Source organism: Capra hircus, chromosome 16 (genome assembly GCF_001704415.2).
Source record: "Capra hircus breed San Clemente chromosome 16, ASM170441v1, whole genome shotgun sequence".
Lineage (NCBI taxonomy): Eukaryota > Metazoa > Chordata > Mammalia > Artiodactyla > Bovidae > Capra > Capra hircus.
This window is the reverse complement of record NC_030823.1, coordinates 45,128,691-45,145,934: the sequence shown is the minus strand read 5'-3', so window position 1 is coordinate 45,145,934 and position 17,244 is coordinate 45,128,691. Positions and strand designations below refer to the sequence as shown.

The 17,244-nt window shown below is 46.3% G+C and overlaps 1 protein-coding gene across 3 annotated transcripts in view; it reads left to right on the top strand.

The window, feature by feature from the left end:
• The window catches only part of CAMTA1 (calmodulin binding transcription activator 1), a 979,917-nt gene continuing 962,925 nt past the window's right edge, over positions 253-17,244 (top strand). For 2 of the 3 annotated variants that reach the window (XM_018060411.1, XM_018060412.1), the window contains exon 1: positions 253-504. In XM_018060411.1, the coding sequence (XP_017915900.1) occupies positions 460-504 (45 nt within the window). In that variant the 5' untranslated portion in view covers positions 253-459. Of the gene's footprint in view, positions 505-12,627; positions 12,698-17,244 lie in introns of those variants that run through there. The other variant, XM_018060410.1, reaches the window with a different exon arrangement.

Below are 17,244 nucleotides of genomic sequence, written 5' to 3'. Positions count from 1 at the left end.
CCTTTGATTGGTCTGGACGGCCTGGGAAACACTGTAGGAAGGCCCAATCAAAATGTCACGTCTCAGCCTCGAGGAAATATTCCGTGTCGGCCCCTTTCTGATTGGGCAGTTGTTTCGAGCTCTGGCCACTGGAAAGCTTTGTTTAGGTCTGGAAGGCGGGCTTTCCTGGGAGTGGGTGGGGAGGGGGCGTTGAGTCTTGACCAATCCTTTCATTCCGTTGGGTGGTGACCAGCCAATGGGCCGGATGGGTAGGACGCTCCTCCCGGAGAGTAGTGAGACCCCTGGTGCGGGGCGATTGGTGGTGGGAGCGATAAATGGCAGCCGCGCGGCCCAACGAGTGCAGTGCGTGGGCCGCGGGGCGGGGCCAGGGCGGGTGCGCGGCGGCGGCGGGGTGGCTGGGCCGGCGGCGGCGGCGGTACGAGGCGCGCGCTCGGGGTCCCGGTCGCGAGGAGGAGGAGGATGTGGCGCGCGGAGGGGAAATGGCTGCCGAAAACAAGCCGGAAGGTAAGAGCCGGAGCGTGAGGGGCTGGGGACGGCGCGGCGGGCAGCGGGACCCGGCCCCGCCGGACATCCCGGGCATCGGCGGCGCCGGGCGGGAGCGCGGGGGCGCGGCGGTGGCGGCGGCGGCGGCGGCGGGCGGGCGCCCCGGGCCGGGGAGGGGGCGGCGGGTGGGGGGCGGAGCGCGGCCGGGTCCTGAGGTGACTCGCGGGGCGGCGGAGCGCGGCGCCGCACACCCCCACCCGGGGGCGGGCTGGGGCCGGAGGGGCGGGGGGCCGGCGGGCGGGGGCCGGGCCCAGCGAGGAGGAGGAGCCGCGGAGGGAGGGCCGGCGCCTCCCCCACCCGGACCGGGCATCCCCGCCGCTCCCGGGCCCGGCGCGGCCCCCGCCCCCCGCGCCGGTGGGGGCCGCGGGGCGGAAAGTTTATCCTCCTCTGGCCCCCTCCGGCCCCGCGCCCCGCTGCCCCGGGCCGGTTCCCGTCGGGGCACGGCCGGCGCTCAGCCTCGCCGCCTCTGGTTCTCGGCGGCGGGGCCGGGCGGACTCTGTCCAGCCTCACCCTGGAGCCCCGTGGGCGCCTCCCAGAGCCGGCGGGGTCCCCGCTCTTCTCCCCACCAGGGGGACCCTCTCCTGCTGAGCGTCCCCGGGCAGAAGGGCCTCGTGTGACCCCTCCCCCTTCCCTTCCGGGGAGGGGGCCTGCGCAGCACCCCCGCCCCTAGCAGTCGCTCCCATCCCACTCTTGCCCTTGCGCCCCTCGCAGCCTGGAGGGTGGGGTCTCCGATGCTATGGCGAGTGAGGCTTTCCATACTCCCTTGCCCTTTACCTTCTGTGACCCTGATCCTCCTCTGGCAGAGGGGTCCGCCTCATCCTCTCATCTTCTGTGGAATCTTTGGGGCCTCTGCACACCATCTGTTGACCCTTTTGCCAGGACAAGAGGACTCGGGCTCCCCTTGCTCTTCTCCCTCTCCCAGTGGGTCATAGGGGCCTGGGCAGCTCTGAAGTCATTTCTAAATAGGAAAGCAGACACTTCTTACAGAGGAGGCATCCTCTCCGCACACTTTCCTGGGTTGGGGTGAGCTCATTTCCTGAATACCCTTTGAGTTGCCCTCTCTCTCTCTCTTTTGGGAGAACTGGACATCCCAGGGCTCCTTTCCCACTTTCTCTGTCTCCCCTGTCGTGTTCCTCTCCTTGGAGTTCCTCCTCTGGGTGAGGGTTGTTGCCCCATCAGATGTAGGGCAGGGCTTCCATTGTGCCTGGTACTCGAGTGAGAAGGGGTCCCAGCAGTGAGCCTGTGTCTGGGGGAAACGGGTCTGCTCTGGCTTCCAGTTTACTCTTGCTCTTAGGTGGGGGAAGCATTCATCTATTGACACTGCCCCCCCCCCCCAGCCTCCCCCAGAAAGAGGCTCCTGTGCCCTTGGCTTTGGGTGTTCATGATTACTGTCTTCTGTGCACTGAGAACCAGACTTGGTACATCTTTCATTCAAGAGACTTTGAACCTTCCCTGGAAATAAACTTCCCATTTCTTTTTTAAGAGAACTCATATCCTCCTTATGGCTTCTGTTTGCCAGTCAGCCATATTTAGTGAGCCTGTTACCTTGACTTTTTCTAATTTTCTTAAATTGTATTCATGTTGGCTGGGTAAAAAGAAGCCATATGCCTTTCCATCCAGAAAAGGGAGTGGAGACACCCATGTCGCCCACATGCCATTCGGGAAGAGGTTGCTAGTGTGCTCCTTGTTGTACTAGAACCTTCCTTGGGTCCTGGTGTTGTCTCTTGTGGGATCCAAACATTTCTTTCGAGCTTACAGGTTTCAGGGAAGGGGAAATTGAAAGGCTTTCTATTTTTTTGTGGCTTTGGTTCTTTTTTGGCAAAAAAAAAAAAAAAAAGGATACTATGCATTTGTTTATGTTTACACACATACAGGCAAATATTTATAGGTGGAATTACATCCATTACATTTATACAGGAAGTTGAAAGGGTTAGATGACTATCTCTACATCTTGGGTGTATGTGGAGACTTTAACGTGTAAGGACATAGATGTGCATCACGATTGTTGGGAACTCTTCAGCTTAGAGGAATCCGAAGACTCATTGATAAATGGCCACTTCTTGCCGCCCTTCCTCTGTCATTTGTACTGGACAGAATAAGCAGAATGACATCTTGAATGTTCACCAGGTCCCTGAATAGGCAAAGTGTAGAGGGCTTGCCCCTACCTGCCGTGACTTAGGCATTCTGAATTTAAGTGATCATTCCTGCTTGATCCTTCACAGGGTGAAAAGTTCTCATCTCTACTTCTTTACTGCGGTGTAGGAGAGAGATTTCCTGTATTTTTGGGCAAAGGATAGGAGCGGGTGAGAAGAATATGTGTTTCTGTGACAGAGCTAGGAATGAATAGCCGTAAATATGTCACTGTTTTATTTTGGCTACTTAAATAATTGAGAGAGGTTGTGCATGCTAGGAAAAGGTACCTTTGGGAGGGCCTGTGACACTTTGTTAGAGGGTGGGAGGGATGATCCTCCAGGTTTTCTGTGAGCCGCACAGTTTGTGTATTTGGCTGGTTCCCCTTGGCTCAGGGTCCCTCCCTTCTGTACCTCCAGTGGTTGCTTCTGCCTCATTCATCAGCTGAGTCTTACTTTGGGACAGGCTGAGTATGGAGCCTCATCACCACCATCCCCCTGCCCCAGCTCTGTCAAGATTCTGCACTGGGGGGTCCTTAAGAGATCTTCTAGTGAGGAGCCCTTCCACCTGGGTTACTGAGTCTGGAGGCAGTTACCTGGAGGATGGCTCAGCATCAGTCCTTGACTTCACAACCTTGCCCCTCAGTCAGTATTGAGCTCTCCAGTGGGCATCGTACTCAACGTCTGAAAGTTGTGCTTTTGACCTCAATTTCCTTTTTTTTGAAAATTAATTTGGTTTTTAAAAGTTTTTGTGCTATTTCTATTCTGCCTGCCTCTATATTCAGTTGATGGAATTGTGTATTTTTAGGGTATAGTATTAAGGACCCTGGGAAAACAGTTGACTACCTGCTGTCTGTATTGGCGTGTTCCCAACAGATTCCTCTCCCAGTGCTGGATCTTCTCCTGCCCTGCCCAGTAACGCCGCCTGCCTTTTGGAATTTTCCCTGCCCTCTGGGGTGCTCCATCTGTGGGGAGTAGGAGGAAAATGCTAAAGTTAGAGGAACACGCTCGAGGTTAGTGTGTGAAGTTAGGTTCCTTTCTGTGAGTTTAATGCGCTGGTGCTTTCTGTGTCACCTGTCCTCACAGATTGTTAGGCTCAGCTTCTCCGTCTTCCCCTTCCAGTGCACCGTCAGGCTGGACGGGTTCTGTCCTCTTACTGACTTTTCTTGTGTCTTTCTGTTAGAGCATCCCTCGCCCCTCCCCTTCACCCCTTACCCCTCTGCCCAGCTTTCTGGACAAGGGTGGGTGACCCATGGGACATCTCTTCCCTTGCCTTTTGGACAGTCTGACTTATCCTGCATCTGGGAAATGTTGAGTTTCTTCATCTCCGAGTTCAGTGGCTTCAGAATGTTGACGTGTGTGCCGCAACCTCTACTCAAGGTCAGAGTGGGTCAGGTTTTCCTTTTCAAATGGGTAGGGTTGCTCTTGCCTCCTCTCTGAGACATCTTTATACATCCTGCTCATCCATGTTTCCCGTTTCTTTAGTTTTTAGGCTTTCCTCTTAAAATAACCTGTTTGTTACAGGCATGTGGCATTATTTAGCTCTGTTTATGCTGGGTGTGGCCCCCATACCTGGGGGATTGTATTTCTTCCAGCCTGCTTCTCAGTGCCCGTCTTCTGGCTGGATGTTGCCTCCATTCCTCCTTCCTCTGGGCCAGTCTCCATTTCCTTTCTCCTGAGTTTTGGGGAAGCACGTCTTTGTGTGCAGATGTACGTCTTTCCAATTTCCTCATGGAAAAAACAACAGAAGGTGACTCTCATGCGTCCTCTTCCTTTCACTTCCTGGTTGTGCCCGTTGCCTCCTTTGTGGGACCTTTGCATTTGGCCTTTTGGACAGAAGTTGTCTTTACATCCATGTTCCCATCATTGAGTGCGTTCATCCTAAAGACCTTCACTGAGCTTGTATTTCATGCAGGAGTGTGTGTCTGTGTGTATGTCTGTCTCTGTGTGTGTCTGTGTGTCTGTGTTGGGGGGTGAGGGTTTATGTGACTCTATTTGAGACCATAGGGCTCTCCTTTACCTTTTAGTGAGTGTGACATTTCAGTTTGTCTTATACTTGTCTTTTTATATATTCGTGCAGGAAATTCTCTTGTGAACTTTAATTTTTTTGGATTGTAATCTTACAAAGACATGCTCTAGCAGTGTACTATCCCATTGAGCTCTTCCCCATCCCTGCAGGAGTGGGGGTGGTGGAGAGGGTGGAGGGCAGACTGGGAGAAGCACTTAACAGCTTTCCTTCAGACAGTGTGTGGGGTGTATGTGTGTGGGTGTGGGTGTGTGTGTAGAAAAAAGTAGTCAATCTTCGTTCTAACTGTCTCGGTGTAACTTTCAGGTCATTTAGATAAATGTTGATGCTTGTGTAGCATTTGAAGAGCAGCATAGTAAGTATTGTAGAGAATATGAGATCATGTATGTCCTTTGTAGAAAACAGTGATAGAAGAAGAGGGATAATATTCTCTTAAGGTTAACATTTCATATCGTCAGATAGTAAGGAGTATATGAACTGCTGTCACATTTTCACTGCCAGAAAGTGTTATATCTAAATTTTGTGCCTAATTCTAGTGACTGTTCTTAGGCCAGGTATCTGGTATACTTATTCCTGTTTTTTTTTATTATGTGATTTAATTCTTTACGCTTTTTAAAGGCACTGTTATTTGTGTCTGTTCTTTATTTTGGTCAATAGCTTCAGTATTTTGGGGTGTAGGTTGGGTGTATATAGTATAGTGGTGACAGTAATAATAAAGAATTAACCTGAAATGTGCTGCTTCTTTCCCTCCTATGTTAAACCAGATTTCTCCTCTCCAGTGTCTGTAGAAACCAATTCTGCTAGTATTTCATTCTTAGGAAGAGCTCTTGTGTAAGACTCTTATAGTATGGGGTTCTTTATCCATGTGAAGATATGACAATATTTTTTGTGGTGGCAGGTGATGTGTGTTTCTTGTGAATTTCCATTATCACAGACCATTTTCTAAAATGTTCTGTATCTTCTAGAATTACTTACCATGACCTTTTTTTTTTTCTTTTGATGTTCTGGATAACTTAAATCCTACCTCCGTTTTTTCCCACAAGGTTTCTTTATTGCCCTTCTCATCATTATTAAAAAAAAAATGTTTGTAGATCTGCTGCATTTATAGCCTTTCTGTCATTAAAGAGGGATGCCCACAATTCTTTTTGTCCTGTAGTGAGAGGCAGTGTTACTTCTTGGTAGGGAGATGGAGTGAGATTTAAGCCACAAGGTAAGGGGTGATGGTCTTATCTGTGACGGGACAGCATCCTTGGTGAAACACTGTGTCCTTCCAGTGCCTGGGCCTCCCCATGTGGGATTTTGGAAATTTTTCTTTTTGCTACATTTCGCCAACTTCCTTCAGTTTCTTTGGCTTGATAATGATACATGTCTTTGGGTAGAGCCAGCAAGTCTAGACTTCATCTGGGGCCTGCATCCAGGAGGTGGTGTGGGGTCTTGAAATGCCACTCTGCCTCTTACAGTCCTGTCTCTGTGGTCTTTGGTGTCTCTGAGGGTGAGGGTAAGGAGTGTCCTGGCTCCACTTCTCTGTCCACAGAACAAGGGTTAGAGTGCGTGGTCACTCACGCCCTGTTCTGCGTTACAGCCTGTGATGGCTCTGCCTCGTCTTTCTGTTTATTTTCAGAATATCTAATCAAGTTCAGGATTTAGTTGATCAGATGTCATCAGATCTCTGTATTTTGTGCCATCCACGGATGTCGTGGCCATCAGTCCTTTGATTAACATGTATTGCTGCTCTGTCGTTAGAAAGGGAAACTTGTAGACATATGGATGGCCTTCCATCCCATAATATTTGTCATGTGTTTGTAAGGAAAGTGTTTCTCTGTTTATATTGACAGTAGACAGCAATTCTCGATTTTTTTATGTGATGGGACGAAGTAAAGGGTGTTTTATCCTCTCCCCTATCAGTATGCTGGCCTTGTATTCCTAAGGTTCTGTTGCATCTTTCTGCTTTGAACGCCATTGCTTGTAGAAGGTCATGGGCCTCCTTGTGTAAAGATTGGTAATGCTTCCTGAACATTTTTTAGTTCATTACCTTGGACTAAAAAAGAAATATTATGTACCGCGCTGCAAAGAGAGGCCAAGTGTCAGCCACATTACTTACCTTTTTTTAAAATTTTTTTTATTAAAGAGGGTTCATTTACTTTCAGCCAGTTGACATCTTGTAAGATGGAATGACCAGAGATATTTTTGAAATGGTTCTTGTGTGTTCACCCCAGTGTTCTGCTCACCCTTGATGGAATTGCATGTTCTGTCATACGTGAGTCCCTTGCTCATTTGGAAAAGTGCAGTCACATTTTATTTACTCCTAAGATTTAGCAAGGCCCTTCAAGACAGGTACCCAACACACGCCTTTCTGAGACTGTTAGTAGAGGGTGGCTGCGAGGAGAAAGATGTGCTGGGTTGGGGCTGGTTCCTTACTCAGTTCTCTGCAGTGTGGTTTTGTAGTTAAAGTGCTCATAGTGATGTGCCTTGAATAAATGTTCAAGGCTTGAGTTTGAACAGTTACAAACATGCTATCACCTGGACGCTAATTAAGTGGCATTAATCTCACCCCCGATCTCACTTCTTAATATCATCCAAATACCCCCTTTCCCTTTCTCTCCCCCTGAAATCTAAAGCCATCAGTCATAAAGAATCCCCTAAAAGGAAGCCGCGAAGGCTAGCTCTGACCCTCTTCCCCGTGGCTCAGCTGCTGGCTTTGGGCACCTTGTCAGTCGCTTCTTTTTGCATAGACAGGCTCTGTTGGGGTGAGCAGGTGATGCGGAGTGTTCAGTTGTTTAACAGACCAGGCCTGTCTCTCCAGTCTTTCCTTATCAGTTACCACAAGGTAAGATCACGTATTTAGTCACTTAAAAACAGTTGCTAAGTGGATGATCCTTTCTCCTCTATTTCTGCCTAGCCGTTAGAATGAATACTGGAGTTAGCCTTCTCATGGGACTAGTGAATCGCTGGTCCCTGCTTTTGTGTCCAACATCTGTGAGAAAAGGTGGCACTGACTCCCCAAAACTGGAGTCTGACCCTTCAGGACTCGAACCTTCTCTCTGGAGCCTGCACGTTACTGCGGAGGTGATTTATACTCCAGCTAAATCTAGTATCTGTACCAAGTGGTAAACCAGTTGTTTAAGTTTGCATTGAGCAGTATGTGTCTCTGTTACATGAGAATGGTATGCAGCTACAGCCGAAGACACTCCTGCAACTAGAAAACAAAAAATGGAAAGAAAGAAAGCCTTCTGCTCTAGTTTTGAAAGCCAGGTTCTGTATTTTTTTTTTTTTTCCTTCATCAGGGTTGATTTAGATGGCCAGAAAGCATTTCTGAGGGTACAGCAGTACAATCAAGAATTAGTCTTTTTAAGACTTAAGATTCGGCTTTTAATGCTTATCTGAAAAGTTCTTCTTGAGCATGTATGTGCCCCACTGGTTTTCTGGGGCACATGGATATCAAACCATTTGGAAGCAATAAAAAGAAATCGTTATAAAGTGGGAAATTATCAAAGAGAAAAAATGTGATAGTGAAGAAATTACCCATTATATTAAAAAAAAAACCTAAAATGATGACTGTAAGTGAATTCAGGTATCCTAAGGAAAAAATGGATTGTTGGTATGATTACCATGTTGAAATCTGCAAATATACTTACTGTATGAGAAAAACTCCCTGAAATGGGGATGCTTAGAAGATAAAGAAGTTGATGGGATTGGTGATTTTAAATTGTTAAATGTTTTTTCTCTTTTAAAAAGTAATTGAAATAAAATAACCCCTTAGTGAAGAGAATGTAAACTTTAATGGAAGTTCAGGAGAATGAAACATTTAAAAAGTGAAGATTGAAGATAAGGATTTTTTATTGTGAATCCACAAGGGGGTAGTGATGCTCTATCAAAGATATTTGTGGTAAAAATGTGAGATGATCTCTTTTAACACTTTGGATTTACAGATAAAACCGGTAGGCTTGCATTTTAACTTAATAAGATCTTCTTTTCAAAATGTCTATTGGCAGAATTGTTTACTGCTTAAATTTAAAAAAAGTCCATTTTGGGTGAGTGGCTATTTTAAGCCACATGAATGGTAAAGAAGAGAGAATGTCCTTCTAGTTCTGTGCTCTGGAGAGGTTACTGAGGCTCTGAGGGTCACTTATTTTCTAAGAATGTAATAATCTTAAATTTCCTAGGAAACATTAGGACTGTAGGAATCATTTACTTAAGTGTCTTGAATAAAAGGATCTTAGTAAATTATGTTTAAACTTTATAGAAGTTTGTATTGCTAGTTGTATTTTAAATTCTGTCAGGAGATGAAAAATGTAGACAGTCTGCACACTAGCTGTTCTTAATAGTTCTAAGTAAATCAAATTTTTATAATCTTTCTTTTTTATTAGTTTATATTCCATTATTAGATAAAAGGATTCCTCTCCCCCTGCTCCCCGACATAAAAATTCCAGTATCTTGCCTGAGATCACTGAGTCCCTCCCTGTTATGTTCGGAATTGCTCAAAATTAGGCATGGTTTGGCAGTGCCAGGTAGTTTTCAGTGAAGAACTAATCTGTATGGTGTGCTCTTTTTTGAATGTGATGGTGTGCGGTGGGAGGAAGATTTAAGATGGGAATGAGACTATGTTCTTATTTAGAGACATAGCTAACCATATATTTTTTTTTTTAAATAGTGCTTTTTACAATAATATGAAATATTTCCATGGTTTAGAAGTGATGATTGTTTGTAGCATATACAACGTGTATTTTTCATGTTTGGTCTAGGGAAAAGGTTATTAGTTTGGCTTTCTCTCTCTCTCCGTCCCTTCCCTCCTCCCCCGGCGCCGCCCCCCCCTTTCCCTTCCCTTATCTTGGGCAAGGGCTTTTTCTCTTGTGTGTGCTCAGTCATCAGTCCTGTCTCACTCTTTGTGTCCCCATGGACTGTAGCCCACCAGGCTTCTCTGTCCGTGGAATTTTCCAGGCAAGCATACTGGAGCTGGTTGTCATTTCCTTCTTCAGGGGATCTTTCTGACCCAGGGATTGAACCCGCGTCTTTTGCATTGGCAGGCGAATTCTTTACCACTGAGCCACCTGGGAAGCCCTTTTCTATCTTGTACCCCTTTAGTAAATGACTAGTGATTTAACATCCCCGAAGATGCACTGTTTCTTTGTAGACTACCTGAAGCTCTGCTGGAAGCTGAACTATGACGTCAGCGTTTTCATTGATGAATTCGGTTCTTCCAAATCTCTTGTTCTGTGCTCCTGAGCTGACTTCTGGCACATGCACAAATCAGTTCACCATCAGTCAGCCCATAAGTCAGCGATAAAAGGTAAAACAAAAGATGCTGGAGTTGTTTTGATGGAGCCATGGTTGCTCATGCTGATTTGCATCAGTGTAGTTTGGACAAGGTTTCTGGCGAAACAGATTGAAACCTAAAAACAGTCAGTTTAATTATCTCATGATTCTGTGGATTGAGTTGTGTTGTGAACATATTGACACTACATTTTTGTTCTCCCATGAAGTTCAGGGTGCTGTGCTGTAGCTCCTTTGTTATGAAGTAGCATTCCTGTTGTAATTAGACTGAATTGGAGGATTGTGCTTTATTTCAGAGAGGTTAGGCCTGCAGGTTAAATTACATCGTACACATTACTTTTGGAATGCACTTGGGTTTTTTTTTTTTTTGGGGGGGTGTCCCATTGCTCTGGAAATGTTTTAGATAACTGTTTGATACTAGAGTTGCACTATGTTGTGCTCATAGTTATGTAACTGGCATGGCCGTCCTTGTGTCGCACTTGGGTTTCCTTTTCCTCGATCATGCACTCCTGTAGCTGTTGACGCCAACTTCTCCTCCAGGGAGGTCACTGCTTGCAATTTAGTGCTGCCTGAGAGCAGTTCTTGAAGAAATCTTGTTTGGAGTTGGCCTCTGCAGGGCCGGGCTGGAGGCTAGGCCTCTAGCGGCTGGCGTCTTTTGGGCCTCCTGTAGTTGATGAATGGTGAGCTTGAAAAAAGTTCATTTTCTCAGGTTTCTTGGGGGTTTGTTGACTTTCCAGTTATTTAATTGCCAAGAAACATGTAGAAGTAAAATGTGTTATATTTAGAAATCATTTTAGCTCAGTTACAATCTATGGTTAGAGATGATTCGAACTGCAACCATTTTGATTGATATCCAGGGTTACTCCTGAGATGACTTCTTAAACCTCCTGACAACTCAGAGATACTGTCTTCTCCCAACCCTAAATGAAACGAGAGCTTTGAGTTCCTTTCGGGTGACCCGAGTTTTCTGATGGGGAACAGAGGTTTGTGGTCTGTTGTTTGGCGTTCTCCTTTAAGTAGATGCTCTGAGAAAAAAAAGAACTCAGAGCAAGTAGACATGAATAAGCATTTGAAGCTGACTCAAACGACGTTTATTATTTTCTCTAAGAACTAAATCGTTTTAAAATTATTTGAATACAATTTCCAGGAAGGAATCTGATTGTAAATACTATTGAAGAAAGGAATATTTAATGGTATAGGGTTTCCGTAAACACTGCCTCATTTTCAAAACCGTGCTTTCCTGTGGACTGCTGTAGGATTTATGAAAAGTTATGGGTTTGTAGCTCAGATTTCAAAATGCTGGGCAGTCTAGCTGTGGTGTCAGCATTATCATTTTTGTCTTACCCTAAACCAAACGGTGCTAGATGAGTCCTCTGGCCTCGGAGGCTTGGGTTCCCTGCGTGGCTTTAAGAACAAGTCCACAGGGGTTCCCAGCTCATCCCTTCTCTTCCTGTAGCCAGAAACACTGGGGAGCGGGAGCAGGGACTCTGGCGGGAGGGGTGTTTCCTGCTGTCCGGGCTGCCTCTTTTTCAGGCCAGGTGTGAGGAGCCTATCTCCCTGGCCTCTGCCACCTGCTCCTCCTCACCCCCTCCTACTTGATTACTCTCCATTTTGGCTCAGCATCTCCTCTTGGTTTTCCGAGGCTTCAGCTCTTGCATAATGAGTTAGTCGGTCCTAATTTTCAGGGGAGTCACGTGTTGAGTAGAGGGTAGTCCTGGTGACGACCTCTAAAGTTCCTTCCCATTCTGACTTGCGATGATAAGAAAATGAAGCTGGATGTGTGGGATTTCGCTTCATGGCTTGCTGTGCTGGTACGCAGCTGTCTTTTCCTGTGTAACTCTATCTTTTCCTTTGAGGTACTTGCTCCAGGTCAAGAATTAATGTATTGGCTCAGTCCGTCAGTGTAGGAGGAATTTGAACCGTAGTCACCGAGGTGCCTCCTTTCTGGTGTACTGAGAGGGCTTAACTCTTTAGGTCTAACATGCTGTGAGTCAAAAATTGTAAAAAGATTGTTCAAGTTGATAAAGATGCACAGCACAAAAATGTTCATTCTGCTTAGTTATTCCCTGTGACACATTACAGGTCTTTATTCTGATATGGATGAGAGTTTATAGTTTTGGAAAAATAGACTTAAATAATACATGAGTATAGATGCAAAAGTGTCTGCTAACCTCAGACGTTTTCTGTGTAAGGTAGTATTATTTATATTCATTTAGCTTTATTTCCCGGAGTTGATTAATATAACTGTTACGAAGGTGTATTGATTGCTAGACTCTTCCTACTAAGAAACTCGGGTAGACTGGGGAGTTGTGGCGGGGCCACTGTAATTGATCATATTCCATCTTCACTTGGGTACATTCCCTGGGCTGCTCAAGGCCTGGCATCAGGGTTGGGATGTTTCTTTCCTGTTTAAAGATACTGAGGGGCAAGTGAAAGTTGCCCGTGTTCTTGGCAACACACTGCCTTATCTTTTCTGTCTCTGCCATGTTGAAATGTGCTGGCTGAACCATTTGCTTTGATGAAGCTTCTGATGGAGGCCTCTTCCTCATTTACTTTTATTGATATAGGCTGTTGTGCTTACAAAGAAAGCCATAACAAATGGAAGGTAGCGAGTGGGTACTCAACATTTTTGAAGTACTTGTTTTTCATTCTAGGGGTCCTCCAGAAATTGATCATGGATTACTTGACCAAATTCAAGGCTCAGAAATTTATTCAGGCACTCTGGGAGGTGAGGCCCATCAGTCTTTCTCTACTGAATCTGATTATTCTCCAAATGACCCATTGCTGCCTGCATGGCTGTCTTCTGATGCAAATCTGGTGATAGTGGCAACCTTTCTAACCGAGCTGAGTCTCCTTGACAGCTGTTATCTGTCCTCTCCAGGTATTTTTAGTCTCCGGCCTCTGTGGCCACGTCTAGAGGATCCGAGGATGAATTTAGCTGCTCTGGGGCTGCTCCAAGTGGTTGCGGGTGTTCTCTACTCCCTCCTCTCCAGCCTCCCGCAGCACCACCTCTCTAGAGGCTCAGTGCCCTTGTCGCTCGGTGACCGAGCAGAGACAGAAATCATTTGTTTAATAAGAATGAAAAAGTCAGGATTTTTCACGATGCTTTTCAAGATGAACAGTGGGCAGCAGGGATGGTGCACAACAGCAGTGTGAGTGGGCTTCACGCCACTGAATTGTACGTTCAGAAAGGGGTAAAGTGGTTAGTTTTACATATGTATGTTTTTTCATAATTAAAACCACCCTCCAAATGGATATAAAACCCAGTGAGAAAAGTATCTATAAGGAGCTGAGAGTAAATATGTGGCAGTATTTTCATTATTCTGAGTTGGCAGGTGATGCCTTAAATGAAGATTCAGAATCCACCTCATGCCACGTGTGTGTGTGTGTGTGGACAGACACACACACCCACACACACAGTGGATGCGCAGTGGTCATCAGCTCTGAGGTTCGTTTGTTCAGAAGAGGCTGGGCGCTGGACACTGGTGTCACAGGGAAGCGGTTGGAGCAGCTTCCTGCAGGGAACATGGCCGCTTGTGCAGTGAAGGCTGCTTTTGTGTAAGGAGAGCGGAGCCACCTCAGCCTCGCGGGAAGGAGGCCGAAGGGAGCCGCGAGTCTGCAGTGGACTCGAGCCTGGGGCTGAGCCTGGCCCCACCGGCTCCCCTCTATGCTGGTCCCTCTGTCTCTCCTCGCTGACATGACACCTCGCTCATACCTTCCATGCTGTGTGGCTTCCCGGGGCTCTCTGTCCTCTGATTCCAGTCTCTGTGGCATGTGTTTAAAGTGCTCAGGATGGAGGGTTGGACTGACTTCTCTCAGTTAGTGGTTTTGTTTCCAGAGGCCAGGGGTTCACCCTGGTCTGGTCCACGTTGAAGGAGGGTGGGCTTGGATCTGCTGGTCTGCTGGTCGCTTGGAGGGGCTCACAGCCAAGGACTGTGGGACGAGGGAACCATAGCATGGGGTCCTGATGCCTCAACCTCTCTTGTCAAACCGTGTAAAAGGAAGAACAGTGACCCCAAAATGGATTTCCTGTGTTCAGTTGCTGTAGTGAGTAAACTTTTTTAAAAATTCCTTTCTAAAAATCATTTATTTATCTGGCTGGGTTGGATCTTAGTTGCAGCATGCAGGATCTTCCTTATGTCCTGTGGAATCTTTTATTTTTGCTGTGATGCATGGGCTTAGTTACCTCGTGGCATGTGGGGTCCTAATTCCTCAACCAGGCATTGAACCTGTGTCCCCTGCATTGCAAGGTGGATTCTTTTTTTTTTAAATTGGAGTGGAAAATTGCTTCACAGTTTTGTGTTGGTTTCTGCCATACAGCAACACAAATCGGTCATAATTATATATATATATATGTGTGTGTGTGTATAGATATATGTCGTTTCCCTCCTGAGCCTCCCTTCTGCTCTCCATCCCACTCCTCTAGGTCATCACAGAGCACCAGGCTGGGCTCCCTCTGTTATTTAGCAGCTTCCCACTAACTATTTTACATATGATAGGGTGTATATGCAAGGTGGATTCTTAACCGCCAGACACCAGGGAAGTCCCGTGAGTAAACTTTTTACTGAGAAAATGTTCACTGTGGCTGCAGCCACGAGGCCCAGCATCCTCAGCCTGCCTGGGCGTGTGTATGGGTAAATCAGGGGTGACGAGGCAGGCAATGCACGCGGGAGCCTTGTGGTCCGGCAGCCTCTGCCCTGTGGTTCTCAGGGAGAACTGGCAGTTGAGGGGGGTGTGTGCCTGTGTCTTTTGAGGTGTCCCTGGTTCACATACTTGGGTGGGCTTCCTTGCCTTTGCCCTCGCCGTGGACCAGGAAACCTGGGAGGCTGGAGATGTTGCCTCTGAAGAGGCGGAGGTCTGGAGGAGGAAACTGGGAGCAGCCTGTGTCTTAAGGATTATGGCCACTGAATGCACACTTGTTTGCTTTTCCTTCTCATCCTGCCTGCGTCTGCTCTCAGGTTTTTCTTGATGTCTCATCGGAGAAGAGGAAGGAAAAGGAGAGCAAACAGGTGGAAGGCCGAGAGCAGGTGTGGAGGTCTGTGTAAGAGGCTAGTAGCCAGCACACCTTTGAGGTCCGTGAGCTGCTCAGTGATTGGTGCTTCATGGTGATGACCTTGAGTGTATTCACAAAAGCAACATCACGTATGCTCTGCTTAACAAACGAGGCAAGTATATAATGTTTGAAAGAAACATAGTCATCAGGTGGTTTTAGTAGTCAAAGGGATTTGACGCTTTTTTCACTATAACAGTTTTGGGTGGGAGGTGGGAAGAAGGTTCAAGAGGAAGGTGACATCAACCTATGGCTGATTCATGTTGATGTATGGCAGAAACCATCACAATATTGTAAAGCAATTATCCTCCAATTAAAAAAAAATAAAATTTAAAAATGTAAAATGACAGCTTTATTGAGGCATAATTCTTTAACCATAAAATTCACCCTTTTAAAATATACCATTAAGTGGTTTTTGGTATGTTTAAACACAGCTGTGTAACTGTCATCACTGTCTGATTCCAGAACATCTTCATCACTCCTCAAAGAAACCTCTGCCCGTTAGCAGCCACTCTGCTTCCCCCTCCCCTCTGGGCCAGGCAATTAATAGTCCACTCTCTCTTCCTGGACTTGCCTGTTCTGGACGTTTCATACAGATGGAATCCTGCACTCTGTGGCCTTTGGTGACTGTCTTCTTTCCCTTAGCATAATGTTTTCATCCACATTATCAGTTCAGTTCAGTTCAGTCTCTCAGTCGTGTCTGACTCTTTGCGACCCTATGAATCACAACACACCAGGCCTCCCTGTCCATCACCAACTCCTGGAGTTCACTCAAACTCACGTCCATTGAGTCGGCGATGCCATCCAGCCATCTCATCCTTTGTCGTCCCCTTCTCCTTCTGCCCCTAGTCCCTCCCAGCATAAGGGTCTTTTCCAATGAGTCAACTCTTCGCATGAGGTGGCCAAAGTATTGGAGTTTCAGCTTCAGCATCAGTCCTTCCAATGAACACCCAGGGCTGATCTCCTTTAGGATGGACTGGTTGGATCTCCTTGCAGTCCAAGGGACTCTCAAGAGTCTTCTCCAACATCACAGTTCTAAAGCATCAATTCTTCGGCTCTCAGCTTTCTTCACAGTCCAACTCTCACATCCGTACATGACCACTGGAAAAACCATAGCCTTGACTAGACGGACCTTTGTTGACAGAGTAACGTCTCTGCTTTTGAATATGCTATCTAGGTTGGTATAACTTTCCTCCCAAGGAGTAACCATCTTTTAATTTCATGGCTGTAGTCACCATCTGCAGTGATTTTGGAGCCCCCCCAAATAAAATCTGACACTGTTTCCACTGTTTCCCATCTATTTCCCATGAAGTGATGGGACCAGATGCCATGATCTTCGTTTTCTGAATGTGGAGCTTTAAGCCAACTTTTTCACTCTCCTCTTTCACTTTCATCAAGAGGCTTTTTAGTTCCTCTTCACTTTCTGCCATAAGGGTGGTATCATCTGTGTATCTGAGGTTATTGATATTTCTCCCAGCAATCTTGATTCCAGCTTGTGCTGCTTCCAGCCCAGCATTATAGTTTATATCAAAACTTCATTCCTTTTATGGTGGGATAGTACTCTATTGTATAGACACACTGCATTTTATTTATCTGTTAACCAGTTGATGGACATTTATTTCCCCTGTTTAGCTCCTGTGAATAATGCTGCTGTGAACATTGGTGTACATGCTTTTGTGTGCACAGTGTTTTCAGTTCTCTTGAGTGTACACCTAGGAGTGGAATTGCTAGGTCATACGGTAACTCTGTTTAACTTTTCGAGGACCTGCCAAACTGTTTTCCAAAATGGCTACATCATATTACATTCCTGCCAACAATGTTTGAAAGTTCCAGTTTCTCCACGTCCTTGTTGGCACTTGCAGTTGTCTGTCTTTTTGATTGTAACCATTCTTATGGATACAGCTGGCTGAACAGCAGCAGCATTCTCATGGATGTGAAGTGGTGTCCTGCTGTAGTTTTCGTTCGCATTTCCTGAAGGCCACGGATGTTGAGCATCTTTTCTTGTGCTCATTGGCCATTTGCATGTCTACTTTGAAGGATATCTGTTTAAGGCTGTGGCCCATTTTTGAATGGAGTTAGTTTTTTGCTTTTGAGTTGTAGGCGTTTTTTGATATATTCTGGATAACAGTCCCTTATCAGATGTAGGATTTGCAAATATTTTCTCTCATTCTGTGGATTCACTTTCTTGTGGGTTTCCTTTGAAGCACAAAAGTTCTCAATTTTGA